Source organism: Callithrix jacchus, chromosome 12 (genome assembly GCF_049354715.1).
Source record: "Callithrix jacchus isolate 240 chromosome 12, calJac240_pri, whole genome shotgun sequence".
Lineage (NCBI taxonomy): Eukaryota > Metazoa > Chordata > Mammalia > Primates > Cebidae > Callithrix > Callithrix jacchus.
This window is the reverse complement of record NC_133513.1, coordinates 89,820,906-89,835,632: the sequence shown is the minus strand read 5'-3', so window position 1 is coordinate 89,835,632 and position 14,727 is coordinate 89,820,906. Positions and strand designations below refer to the sequence as shown.

Genomic DNA, 14,727 nt, shown 5'->3' with positions numbered 1-14,727 from the left:
TGTTCCTGAAAAAGGATGACTTTCTCAAGCAGGGATCAGATGTTTTCTGAAGGTCCAGATAGTAAGTATCTTAGGCTGTGAGGGCCACAAGGGTTTCTGCTGCAGATACTCAACTCTGCTCTTACAGTGTGAAAGCAGCCACAGACAGTACATAAGAAAATGGGTGTGGCTATATTCCAAACACATTCTATTTACACAAACAAGTGACCAGCCCACAGTTTGCAGACCCTTGATAGATCATCTGGAATCCAAAAGGCAGCCTGCACAGGCTGACCTAAAACCAAAAGGAATGGGGATGGCTCTCTGGGCTACTGGCCAGCACCTTGGGATATTCCAGCCCAGTCCCAGGTGTTGTGACAAGACACAGAACCTGCTGATGGTTAACACTACAGCATCTCCAGCTTGCATCACATAGCATGCTATGTTTTCCTACTTGGCACTTAGGTCCACTAATCAACAGGAATGCTGCCCATAAATGTGAATGACAGCTCCCACCCTCACCACAGAACCCATCACAAAGCAGGAAAAGAGGCCAAATCTTAATTCAAAGTAACTATCTTTAAGTGATGCCTTTTACTGATGACCTAACTGAACAATGAGAAACTCACCTGCATAGTATGTGATGCACAGAGGATCCCATTAGAAAGCACCAAATATGTAAGGGATGACTAAGGGTACCTCTTCTATCCATACTATCTTAGGAACAATACAGCAGGAGACTCACAGCCTGCAGAGAAGTCTTTACTAAGGAATCCAAGGGGCTAGTGACTACTGACTTAGACACTAATAGCATTCCTATGAAGGAAGCCCCAGGAGCAGAACACAGGTCTGCAACGTTCCTGCTGTACTCCAAGACTGCTATCTGTCTGAGGAAGGGCTAGCTGGGGACCCTAAGTGAGGGAGTGGTCTCCTGGGTGTCCACCTACAGCAGGGGGCCTCATGGGATAGAAGACAGGTGTTCTGAAGAGGGCCCTCCTCTAGGGGAGTTATGGCAGAGCTTCAGTGATTACTTCCCAGGCATCTACCAGCATCTCCAGAAACTCAGAGAATACCAGAATCCTCTGGTCATCAACTTCAGCCCCAAGACTGGGATGGTCACTTCACCAAGTATACACCCAGGAGCAGAATTCCTTTCTGATTTGGAATCAGAATGTGGGATAGACTGCTTTTGCATCTGGTGGTGGGCCATTCTTGAAGACGGCTCTAGGAAGATTTCTGCAAGGGAGGGAAAACTAACAGACTTGACTCAATACCCAACCTGAGCTTGGAGGTGTCTGGGAAACTGCTTTGCCAGTACCTGCTGCAGATATCAAAGGGCCTTTCGGGATAGGCCCTCAAGTTTTGCTGTTTTCTTTTTTCTAAAACAAAATTAACTGAATCAGCAAAAATGAGATTTAACAAATTTTAAAAATTCTAAACTTTCAAGTGTTGTAATTATGTAGACTCTCGGTCTATTTAAATGTCCTTATTATAAAGTATCAGTTGATTTTAAAGATGATCCATTGCATTGTTACGTATGTAAGATACACAGATACACATTAACACCTTTTCTCACACACAGCCTAGAATGGGAAAGAAGGCTATTATCTTTAAGTGAGCTTTTAAAAATGAAAAAGAACTTAGAAAAGGAATGGAATGAGTTACACACTTGGAACTGGAAAAGTTCCACCCACTTACTACCTTACTACTCTCCCTAACCTAATCCAAGCACCTTACAAGGTAGTTTGTATGCAGCCAAGGGGGCACCTCTAATGTACAGGAATCAGCATGCCTGCCACTGGCAAACATCAGCTGTTTAAGTCACCACAAAAACAATATCCAGTGACAACTATATGAAAAGATATTCTTAAAACCATAAAACCATTTTTTAAGATTAAATGAACCTATTCAAAACATATTAATGCTTCTGTGCAACTTAATGCTGAGAAAGGGTTGCCAACATACACACTCAGCAGTTTTATTAATAGAGGTAGCTCTTGAATGGCCAGAGTCAAAGATAATAAAAGAAAAAAAAAGACTCATCAGACAGAGAAGACAATAAAACAAATCAGGGCTTCATAAGATAGCAAGCTTCTCTAGCTATGAAATTCAACACAATTCTAAATTTCTCATAAATCAAATGCTTTTCTCCAGTCTTATCCAATCATCAGAAGTTTCCATGATATACAGCACACCTTTAACGGAATGGGTAGAAGGCCTGTATTATCATGATTCGCATGAAAAAAGTCCATCTGGGCTTATCTAAAGAGATCTGAAACAACCTAAATGGAAAATTTTAAATGAAACGGACAGGGCCACAGCTGTCCATGCAAGCTGATTTTGGTGACAGAACAGGTTAAACAAGCTGGCTGAGGCTTCAGCAACCAAGCCTTTTTTTGTAAAGCAGCCCAATGGAAAAGTCATAAGCACTAGGCTAAAGCCAATGCGCCCGTCTAAGGCTTTACCTGGGAAAGGCAAAGTCAGTGAAAATACTGTAGTTCTCACTTCTGAGACATGGAACAGAGCCTGACATGACATGGCAGGAGTGAAACTACAAGCGTTTAACTACTAGGATGGCATCAATCAATCAGAATGGACATCTACTCCAACAAGTACGTTCACATTGGAGCATACAGCTGCACATCAGCTCTGGGTATAGGGGGTGTGGGGGCTCCCCACAGATGTTGGAGCTGCTTCCTCTCACTGCAAGGCTACTCTAACCTTTACATAACTCCGACTGTTTTAGATCTTTCTGAGTCTGGTACTATAGTGGTATTGGGGATGCTCACAGAGACACTGGGCTACTTTTAAACCACCTATTCTTTGCTAATCACTCAACTCAGGGACACCCAAGCACACTGCATGGGGAAGAAAAAATTTTACTGTAAAATCGGGATTGGGAGACATTTGTGGCTGATAACCACAGGCAAACGCACCCACGCATACATGGACATACACACTCTTAAACCTTCCTATTACTGCAAATATTTCGGCTTTCTTTGAACATGGAAGTACTCTGGGTAAGAAAGAAAATAAGAAAAGTCACTTTCATCCTAATCATCAAGCTGCAAGATGAAAAAAAAAACAAAACATCCTGGACTTTTTCCTCCCAAAGTTATATATTATATGTACTCCCAAAGTATATATAATATACAACTTTCCTTAGCCTCAGAAGGACTCTGCAAGTTCCCTTCTCCAACTAAGATCTATTTTCTAAGAATCCAGTCTTCTAATAAGACCCTTGCAGCTGGACGCTTGGTAGCAGGAGTGCTAGCAAGGCCAGAAATGAAGAAGATGGTGAGAATCAGTAATACAGTTTGGGGATACAGATGCTTTTTTAGAAGTTATAAACAAAAATTAACACTTGTGACATATACATGCTCTCAAATGACAAAACATCAAAGGTTGAGAGGAGGAAACAACAATGAATGTGATCTTTTTAAAAAGGGGGTAACAGAAATAGTAATCTTTTATAATAATTATAAATCCTCTGCATACCATAAAAATGATTTGGTTTAGCTTTCAAATATCATCTAAACAAACAAGACAGAGAGGGAAGTTCACTGCTGGGGTCTGCAAAGAGGGGCATCTGTTGGTGGGCAGACGCTGCAGGGTGGCTGCTGAAAAGCTCCTTTGATGTGCATGATGGTGGTCTTCTCGGCTACAGTACAAGTGCTTGTGCATCAAGTATAAAATACAAGCCTTTAATCACATAGATCAGCTTTTTAGCTTTTGTAAATTTAAAAACAAAGGATAAATAAGGCACTGTACTTTTAAAAACAAAAACTGCTTGGTTCCAAGTTTAAAACTCAAGGAACAACCAGAATATAATATATAACTTCCCTTAGCCTCAGAGAAGGACTCTGCAAGTTCCCTTCTCCATCTGAGACGTATTTTCTGACATCTCAAATTATGCTGTTCTCCATTAACTGTAAATTTGAAAGGCTTGATAAGCTTATAAAAGCAGATTTAGTTAATGCAAAATAAAAGGTTACTTCTATAGAACAGTTTTATTCTTGATTACCATTTTCCAATCACTTTGCATCCAGCCGCCTCCGTTTGCTGTGCGAAGAGTCCAGCTTTGCCTTCAGCTTTCGCTTTCTCTGAGCTGCACTGCTCTCTGGGGTTTTTGTCAGGGGTCTGGCCCGAGTCTTTCTACTACTCTGCTTCCTAATCGTGGCTTTCTGGGGCCTTGAAGAGGATTCACCTGCCCCCTTCTGTTTTGCAGGTTTCGCCAGTGTTTCCGAGGCAATAGGTCTTTTGTTTGTATTCTCCTTTTCTTTCCTGGAGGGAGGGCAGCTCTTCCCAGGGGACTTTTTAGGGATCTTCCCTTTATTCTCTTTCAAAGACATTTTTTTGGGGAGTTGGCTGCTTCTGTCCCTTGCAGCTGGCCTCTTGGCGGCAGGGGTTTTGGTGGATCCATCAGCGTGCTTTTCTTTGCTGGCTTTCACCGCAGGACCCTTGTTCTTACTATCAGGAGGGCTGCTGCCTTCTGTTCTCTTGCGTTTACTCCGAACTTCTGCTTTAGGCAAGATTTCAGACACCTGCTTCCCTTTCCTTCCCTTCATTCCTTCAGTACTCTTGGGCTTAACAGGAAACCCATCTGCATCTACTTGCAGGGCAAGCTTGGGGGACATCAGAGGGTTGATGCATACGCTCTTACGACTTGTTTTACTCTCCACAGCCAGACCGTCTGGGCATTCCATTTTCTCATTCTTGATTAAACGTTGCTGGGCTCTGAGCTTTCCTCGAATATTGGAATATTTTCTAAGAATCCGAGTACTGGCTGGAGTGGGCAGGTTGACTGGAGGATGGCTGTTTCTATCTTCGTTGACTTCCTCTATGCTGTCTTCAGAATTACGGTTGGGGCTGACATCACTGCCATCCTCTGGCTCCACCTGGTCAGGATTCTCCCGAAATTTAGCCCAGAGCTTCTGTGTTTTCCAATTATTCCTAGCAGGAGTAGCTCCAGGAAATTTCTTCAAGTGTTTTTTCAATCGTTCAGCCTGCAGTGAACTGGGATACAGGCTGGAAGGAGCGTATTTCTGAAGTGGATGCTTGACAGGGGGAACGTCTCCTGGAAGACGAGTATTGAGCTTCTTCACAATGACTAGAGACCGGGTTTCAGTTGTCTCTAAGAACCATTTACAAACATTAGATAATTTAAAGTTTGTCATAAACAGCATCTGAACAGGAGAAAACTTCTGACCCTCCAAAGCACCCCTGCATTTTCGTGACCGTTTCTTGCTTTTCCAAATCTCCTTCAGTTTATCTGATTTGTTCCTTGCTCTTGGTGTTGGCTGTCCTTCCTTCTCCAACTGGATCCAGCCCTTCTGAACTTTCATGTACTGGGCATTGAAGTTGGCGATGAGCTCTTGGTTCTCCTCCTCAGCACACCACTCCATAAACTTTGGCTGTTCATCTACCACGGTGTCAACATCATCTTCATCTAGGGGGTCTCCACTCTCTGAAGCTCTATTTTCCTTTGGCAATGGGGGGTTTACTTGTGCAGCCTCCTTTTCTGAAGTCACTTTTGAAGCATCCAAGGAGCTCAGAGAATGAGCGTGTCTTAGGTTGTAGGTTGAAGAGGTCAATCTTTTAGGCCTTGGCACCAATTGTGGTGGCCTAGCAGCATCACCATTTCCACTACTCGACAATCCAAGAGAGCTGCATGGGCCATCACTGTCATCATCTTTCTGCTGTGTGTTTTCTCTGTCTGCCTCATTCACAGCCTCCTCCGCATGCTGTGTGGGAAGATGCCCTGGCTCTTCTTTTGCCTGTTCTGGGTCCCTCTTACAAGGAATATGCTCTGAGGGAATATGAGCATTCTTCTCCTCTGTTTTAGACTGAACATAGATTTCTAGTCTCTCTCCAGGAAGTGGTTGTCCAGCTGTGGTTATGGGGTACTTGCTGGGGAAAACCTCTCCTCCTAACTCCTTGACTTCTTTGCCCAGCATGTTTTTCAAAGTCTGCCTGGTGATGACCCCACCACTTTCACCCTCCTGCTCAGCATCTTTCTCAGGCGGGCGTTCATTGACACTTGACTTTTCTGTGTCTTCCAGAGCTTCCGTGTGGAAACCGTCAGGTGGAAGGCCCTCGGGTGTTGCCCCACTAGGGTGCCCTTCTTTTCTTGAACGTTTTGCACCAGGATTTTTAGAAACCTTGATTTCAAGATAAGCTGAGGAAGAATTTGAACTATGATTTCTTAAGCATCTGTCAGTAGAGGAAGAATCCAAAAGTTGACTTCTTAGGCACCTATCAGAGGCCTCAAGGAATTTTTTACCTTTTTTCTTCTTGTCCAAATTCTCTTCGAGTGAGTCAGTGCTTGGCTCACACGTGTCTTTTTCTGACAGGCATTTTATATCACCATCCTCTCCCTCTAATTTTCCTGTACCACCTGCTGCCTCACCTTCCTCAGTTTCACTGGGCTTTTCATCAATAAAAGTGCTGTTTTCCTTCAAGGGTGGGTCGACATCTGGCTCCTGGGTATCTCCAGGCTCAACCTCAGCATTGATGCTTTGGTCGTCCTCAGCTTTGCCCAGACTCATGGGAGGCTCCAAGCACACTGGGGAACTTTGATTTTCTGAGCACTGAGGACTTTCTTCTCTACTGACTGTTTCAGGAGGAGAATGAGGCCTAGAAATGACATCTTCACTGTCTCCCCCAGAAAAGCTTTCAGTAGAGGGAAGCAGGGGACAGTCCTGGGGTACACTCATCTCCTCTGTATCCAGCAGTGCACATGGTGGTTGGTCGTGTTCAGAAGACATCCCACTTGCTGTGGGAGCTGAGACTGTGGAGCCATCTTCTGGCAGGTCCTCTTCAGGAAGGTGAGGAGGGAGAGGCCACACCAGGTTGGAGGCTGTTGTTTCCTCAGACCTAGGGGAGCTGCTCAGATTTGGCTTAATCTCTGTGGGGCAAACCTCAGGCTCTTGAGGTTCTTTTTCAGGTGAAACGTCTCCACCTCCTTCCTTAGGAGAGGTTATTTCCTTGCTAGGTTCTTCAGGGTTGTCTTCTCTGGGAAGCTGCACATCCACTGTATATCTAGGGGCCGAAGTTGTAAGGATCTTCTTAGGAGTGAAAACTGCCTCTGATGCCAACGCTGAGCAGCTTGCTTTTTCCTGGGAGTGTAAATTTCTGGCTAGTGTACGAACAGTTGGCAGCTCACAACAGTCACCATTGAAAAAGTATCCTCGAGTACTCTTTCTGGCTGTTTTCCGAGAAGATAATATCGATTTTTGATTCTCAAAGTGGCATTCTGTTATTGGTTGACTGATATAAACAACATCACACTGGTTATCATAATCATTTATCCTCAGCCCCGATGCCCTTTTACTTTTACGAGCTGTCTTAATGGAGGTTGATATCATCTTGGTTCTTGAGTGTCCATTTGCCGCTTTGTGAACAGCTGGTACAGGGCTGGGGCCTAACCAACCATCTTTGGAATGATCAAACTGGCCCTTATCACTGGGATGTAAATGGCAGCCCACCTTATTTCTTCCCAGCGAGTGAAGATGGTTCTCTTGCTTTGGCCTGGCATCTTGTTCATTTGCCTCTAAATCCTGGCATAAAGGTGTTTTTGAGCTACACTGTAAAGTATTCTCTTTGTCTGCAGTTCTAGGTGAGCTCCCAAAAAACCCTGAGTCCCAAGCCTCTTCTGATAAAGCTTTGAACGAATTTCTTGGAGGAATAATACAGGTATTGCCCTCCTCACTATTCTCAGCTGCCATTTTTACTGTAATTAGACTTTCTCCTAAAGCTGAACTCTGCATATGATCTTTCCCATCCTCACATATGTTCACATTTGTGTCTTGCTCCTGTCCAGTGGTTTGCCCCTCCAAGCTTTTAGGGATGTGGTGGAAGTTCACTGAGGAAGAATTAGATGCAGTGAGGTATCCCGGAGTGAAACTATCCACTGAACTACTATTAATAGAATTCAGTTTAGTGGTTGGAAGTTCAGAGGAATCTTTCTGGACAACAGTCAAGGCATTCTCTCTTCCATCTACAGAGTTTGTCTCAGGAGGAGGCTCCTTCGGGGTCTGTTCCGTCAAGTGTAGAGGGCTGTGAGAGTCTACAAACAAATCTACAGAAGCAGGAGACTTCATATCGAGACACAGAGCATCTTTTTCCTTATGTTTGGTGCTTAGCTGGGCACAGCTAGCATTGCAAGTGGATACATCCATTGCTCCAGAATCAGAAGGCTGCAGGTCCTCAGTGCCTGGCTGAGATTCAGTATACAGGTCGTTCAGAACACGAATGAATTGCTTTTGATGATGAGTACACAGCTTGACCATAAACTTCTCCAGTGGGGACTTCGACTGATTGTTAGAATCTACTGCTATTGCCTCTGTTGAATTCTCACTAGACAGACAAAGAGAAAGAAGATATTAGTATGGTTATTTACCAAAGAACTGTTTTTGCATAATAAAATTCACCTGATGTTATTCATTTTATTATTAATTTTTTTTTTTTTTTTTTTTTTGTAGATACAAGGTCTCGCTATGTTGGCCCAGCTGGTCTTGAACTCCTGGCCTAAAGAGATCCTCCTGCCTCAGCCTCCCAAAGTGCTGGGATTACAGGTTGAGCCACCTTGCCTGGCTATCTGTACTATAAAGAGAGTGGGCACTTTGGCCAAAACTGCTTCTAAGTCTGTTCGTATACTTTTGATTCAATAAATAAGAATTATTTACCTAATTATAATATAAAGCCAGCCTGTTACTGTCTCAATTTTTAGTGACAGTATTCTTCATACTTTTTTCTTTAATTTAACCACAGTGTAAGTTTATATTTATGAAGGATACTTCATACTTTAAAAGTAATCATTCAAAAATCATTATCTTAAAGAGAAGAAATACTGCAAATACATTTTTTTTTCCAAAAAAATAAAATTTTGACCACATTATTAACTATAGTTGGTCAACATATACTTTGCTTTATTTTAGGTCTGGGTATTCCTGTTAAATAATCATTGGTTTATAAGTCCACAACACTGACAAGAATTGAGGCACACTACAGTACAAATCTTGGTTTAGAAGTACTTAGATGGTGGCTCACATCTGTAATTCCAGCACTTTTGGAGGCCGAAGTGGGTGGATCACAAGGTCAGGAGTTCAAGACCAGCCTGGCCAATGTGGTGAAACCCTGTCTCTACTAAAAATACAAAAATTAGCTGGGCATGGTGTTGGGTGCCCGGAATCCCAGCTACTCAGGAGGCTGAGGCAGAGAATTGCTTGAACCCTGGAAGCAGAGGTTGCAGTAAGCCGAGATCGTGCTACTGCACTCCAGCCTGGGCAACAGAGTGAGACTGCATTTCAAAAGAAAAAAAAAAGTACGTAGAGAAATTACAGTTGTGTTTTTTTTGTTTGTTTTTTTGTTTTATGGAGACAGGGTCTTTGCAAAAATTTTCTGGATACTGCTTCAGGCCTATAGCTGGGCTCTGAAAGCAAGCTTTGGTGCTTGGAATTAACAAGATGCCTGGGGATGAATGAAATCAAGGTATGCATCCACTAAGAAGTCAGAGTGCTATGAAGAAGGCTGAAGAAGCACTTTCCTCTAAAGAAATGCTCACATAGAATAAATGAGTAATAATTTAGTCCACAGGTAATATCTAACCTCCTTTATGACTGTGAGACTCTAATCTGCTGCTGTCCCATGTTTCAATAATTTAATAGCACCCAAATGTTTTTATTGCCCTTAACTAATGTAAGGTATTCCGAAGGACCATGCAGCCGGCCCTGAAGCAACAACTGTGGCCAGGTGGCTCAAGCTAGTCCCTATTAGACAACCACAGGTAGGCAGGAATGTGTTTCACAACCTCATGGCAAGAGGAGGAGGCGTCTTCCATGCCACCCCTAAGGTATGCTAAAGAAACATGTTCAGGATCCACTGAACTCTAACCTGGAACAATGCAACAAAGCATGTGGATGCTAAAAAACAGCAGTATCATCAGAGACTGACAGGCTACACTAGCCTTAAGAGACACTTAGAGAAGTAGTTTGTGGAAGCTCAGGAGAATGAAAAGAAAAAACTTTTCTTTTCACAGAACTGCAAATGGCAATCTCCAGAGAAAATGGCTTCAACTGAAAAGGCCATTTGTATGCTTTCCTCATAAAAAGGATCAGGGACAATACACTGCTGAACAACAGGTCGTAAAGAGCAGGTACCAGGGTATTCTTGTCAGCCTGTCATTGGCCAGCTCAAAACCACCCCACCTGGTTTGACTGCATCCTTTCCTTAAATTCTAAAGCACTATTCTTGGTAAAACTCAATTATATGGGGCCTTGTGTACACACACACACACACACACACACACACACACGAGTTTCGCTCTTGTTGCCCAGGCTGGAGTGCAATGGCGCGATCTCAGTTCACTGCAACCTCTACCTCTAAGGTCTAAGCAACTCTCCTACCTCAGCCTCCCAAGTAGCTGGGATTACAGGCACCTACCACCATGCCTGGCGAATTTTTGTATTTTTAGTAGAGACTGGTTTTCACCATGTTGGCCAGGCTGGTTTCGAACTTCTGACCTCAGGTAATCCACCTGCCTTGGCCTCCCAAAGTGCTGGAATTACAGGTGTGAGCCATTGCACCTGGCCAGGGCCTTGCATATTTATCCTATAATTTTTTATCTTGTATTGACTTTGTCTTGTTTTTGTCTTAGCTTCCCAAGCAGATTTAAGCTACTTGAGCACAGGTAGGGACCACGTTTCATGTTTTCCTGTTTTCCCCTAGCAAAAAAGGAGAGGGAAAGGGGACATCTAGGATGCTTCCTGAGTTTTCTTATTGGGCAGCACCATTTACTGAAATAGGAATAGAGATAACAAAGGTAGTGGCTGGTGGTTATTAGGGTGTGTATGTTTCTGATGAGCTCTGTTCTGTATGTATTACGATGTTTATATGATTCTGAATCTAAGACGTCTAGTAGGCAACTGGACACATACGAATGATGAGTCACTGATCGCTTCACTTTGATCTGAGAGCCTTCACATTAATACTAACCTTTGTCCAGGTGCCATTAAATGGCCCTGTTATAACAGCTAACTTTACAATATAGTAATGAAATCAGTTTTGGCTGTAGCTCTAAATTATCCAGCTTTCTACTTTTTTTATAGAATTTTTCTCAATAGCACCTAAGTTTTATTTTATTTGAGTCTCCCTCTGTTGCCTAGACTGGAGTGTTGTGGTGCAATCTCGGTTCACAGCAAGCTCTGCCTCCTGGGTTCAAGTGATTCTCGTGCCTCAGCCTCCCAATTCGGTGGGATTACAGGCATGTGCTATCACACCCAGCTAATTTTGGTATTTTTAGTAGTGATGGGGTTTTACCACATTGGCCAGGCTGGTCTTGAGCTCCTGATCTCAGGTGATCCACCAACTTTGGCTTCCCAAAGTGCTGGGATTATAGGTGTGAGCTACCATGCCCACAATAGCACCTAAGTTTAGATAAATTATATTTTTCATCTGAATGTTTTAAAAATTAATCTTAACTTCCTGATATTTAATTCTATTATTTTTATATTAAACAATAGGTGTCAGCCAGTTTTTCCTGTTTTAAACAGTTTGTCTTTACTTTTGCATCTAGTTACTCAATTTTTCTGAGACCTTAGATTTTAACAGACCCTAAGTATAGCACTTGCATTAATTTAGAATATTATTGGGCAGCTAGTAGGGAAACCAGAGAGAGATGATTTTCTGTCCTGCAAACCATTTCCTCAACTTGGCCTAAGGTGGAGGAAGCACTGTTTTAGTTCGGTGCAGATTATTAAAGTCTGTATCATATGATGTCCTTCACATCTGACTAAATAAGATCTATATAAGAACAGTAAATTCATCACAGATGTTGAAATGATTTGAGTTCATGCTGCTTCTGCTCACAAAGAGGACTCTCTGTAATAGTCAAGTGAATTATTTGTTAATCAGAAATACCTGAAAATCACCACTAACGCACAGTAAGATACTAGTGGAGGAAGTACTCCCACTTCTCATAAAGGAAAAGAAAAAACTGGATTTCCAATACTTGAATTAGTTTTCAGTTTATCTCCTTGGTGAGAAATGATGTGCATGACCTTGACCACAGTCTTCCTATCTTCAGTTCTATGCCTAATTCTTGAGGGTGTGGTAAAGGATAAGATAATATTCATAAACCCTTTAAAAGCCACAGTTTAAGAGAGATTGTTGTTTCACAACCCCATCTTTAATGATTTACTCAACGATCTTTATCTACATCACAGGTTAGACACAGCTGAACTTGCCTACCAAGTCAATAACACAACATTTAGTTCCTGGAGGAAAGCATTCCCGTAGTTAATACTGTTGGGTGGGCAATGCTTAGGTTATCTTAGGGCAAAAGATCAAGTGGAGAAGAGATGTGGTATGAAGGTGAAGGGACAAGTTTGAGAGTCTAGAATTTGGGAGTAACAAATTTAGTTATTTACTAACTACCAATAAATTGTTTGATGGGCAAAGGCAATATCATTGATGACCAAAATATATTCTTGACTGAAAAAGATAAATAGCCACAGTGGAATGATGTTTGGATAGGAGCTAATCTTAATAGCAGAAAAAGGGAGTCCCAGAGAAAGACAAGGAGAAAGAAGGCTTTAGAGAGCTGATCATAGTCAAGAGTTGTAATTTAGTACAGCTTCACTCTTTCAATAAAACATAAAAATGCTTCCTCAGTCCCTCTTCAAAGAATAAGAGTTCCATTTTTTGCCAGACAATAATCTGAAATTATGTCCCCTAATTTTCTCACTTCTCTCTGAAACACAGAAAATCTAAGTATAGTTGGGCAGGGGGCGGGGGGGGGGGGGTGAAAAAAATCTGCTAATAAGTCCTAGGTCTACACTGAGAAATTTATCTGCTCTTGGCTATTTCACATCTGTGTGTCCCCACACCTGGATATAAGGATATTCCAAGGGCTATGACAAAGGTGTGTAGACATAATGGAGAAAGTGGGCACGAGGCATGGAATTTTTTTTTTTTTTTACTCTTTAGAAAGGCATGTTCTTTAAAACCCTTGACCAAAATTTTCTTTCCATAGAACTGGATCAGGAGAAACAGTGAAAGGGTAGGCAAAAGTGAATATAGGAAAGTGAGAAATAAAGTTCATAAAAATCTCAGGCCATTAAATATGTGTTTTCTAGGTGTTTGAAATCCAAGTTATCTAAATTTGGATGTAGACAGAACCTAGATGCAGAAAAAGCAATTCTCAAAATTGGGGTTAAATTATCCCCTCTCCCAGAGATCAGAATCATGGAGAATGGTGTGTGAGGGGTTGAAACCAGGATGTACCTCTTCACCCCTGTAAGAGTCCCAGCCTCAGTGACTCACCACTGTTAATGGTAACATGGTATTTGTTGAAGTGTGTGGAGCTACAGATCTAAAATAAAAGACATGCAATCCCTTAGTAATAGCTAAGTTTACCATGTTCTTAACCATGTTCACTAAAACCGGAGCAGAATAAAAGTTCAAAAATTATGAATTAATAATTGAAACTGAGGGAAAAATAGGAGTTTCAGAGGGCGCTTACTGGGCATGAAGGCATAGGTGCCAGCTTTCTGTATCTTAAGGCTTAATATCCCTAGATAAGGGACAGAGTAGATCTCCTAAATATCATAGAAGCATTTTAGGGCATATACATTTTATATCCTATTTTTCTTCAACTAGATTGTCAAATTTATTAAATTACAAGAAAAAAATAGAACTATCAAGTAGATTCTCATGTTCATTCTTTAACATATTTTTACCCTACAGGCAAATATACCCAGGATGCTAAAATATGACCAGAAAGTTACTTGGAGAGCAGAAATTAAGCACAACAGGTCAATGCCTCCATCTGCTCTCTGGAAAGGTAATGACCTCAAAAAACAGACATTTCTGACAAACTACTTCTGTTTCTCCTCCTACCAAATTGATTGTTTCTAACTTCATCATCCTTGGTTAGACTACGTAAAATCTATTGTATACATGGTGTTAATTTTAAAAAAATAAGGGAGGGTTCAAGGACAGTGAGAGATGTGACATTTTGGAATGGATGACATACATTTTTAAAAATTTTAAATTATATGTATGTACGTGTGTGTGTGTGTGTGTATGCCCCCCTTTTACCTCACTGATATTCGTAAGGTGAGCAATAAAACTAAATTTTTACTTTTTAAAGTATTTTTATTTTTTAAAGTATGAGGATAAGCAAGGTATTTTATATTTATCATCCTCTCTGGGGTGCTATAGGAATTAATAGTTGTTTATGAACTATTCTCCACCCCAAGTCTCTCTAGAAACACTCTAGAATTTTTTTCTAGAGAAACACTCAAGGTTACAGCTGGAGATGTTCTGGAGGGAGGACTAAACTAAATCTTAATAAAATAATCTGTATATTCAAGTTTTTACTCAGGAATGTTGGAAGACAAAATGTAACTGAATGTGTAGGCACACATGCAGACATGAGTTCTAAGGCCTGTTATTTAGATATTCTATGCTACATATTCTACTTCAATTTAGATATTTATTCAACTTCAATCCTTATTATTAGTTTCATCACTTCCTTTGCCTCCAATATACCATCCAGCTTAATATAAAGGTTGACTTTCTTTGGGAAATACTATATTGTAAGCGCTCTGCCCCTAGTGTCTCCTAATTTTAGAGTGAGTGAGCTGCCATCTTCCTAAAGCCCAAATCTCATCTGGTTACTTTCTTGCCTGAAACCCCTATAAGCTCCCCTCTGCTTTCACAACCCTCCTCAGCACCCTCTCCCTG

General features: G+C 41.6%; 1 protein-coding gene across 25 annotated transcripts in view; it reads right to left on the bottom strand.

Moving 5' to 3' along the window:
• Positions 1 to 3,290: 3,290 nt before the first annotated feature.
• The window catches only part of LCOR (ligand dependent nuclear receptor corepressor), a 144,606-nt gene continuing 133,169 nt past the window's right edge, over positions 3,291 to 14,727 (bottom strand). For all 25 annotated transcript variants that reach the window (XM_054243180.2, XM_078346167.1, XM_054243185.2 and 22 more), the window contains one exon: positions 3,291 to 8,337. In XM_054243180.2, coding sequence (XP_054099155.1) covers positions 4,014 to 8,337 — 4,324 coding nt within the window. In that variant the 3' untranslated portion in view covers positions 3,291 to 4,013. The remainder of the gene's footprint in view (positions 8,338 to 14,727) is intronic.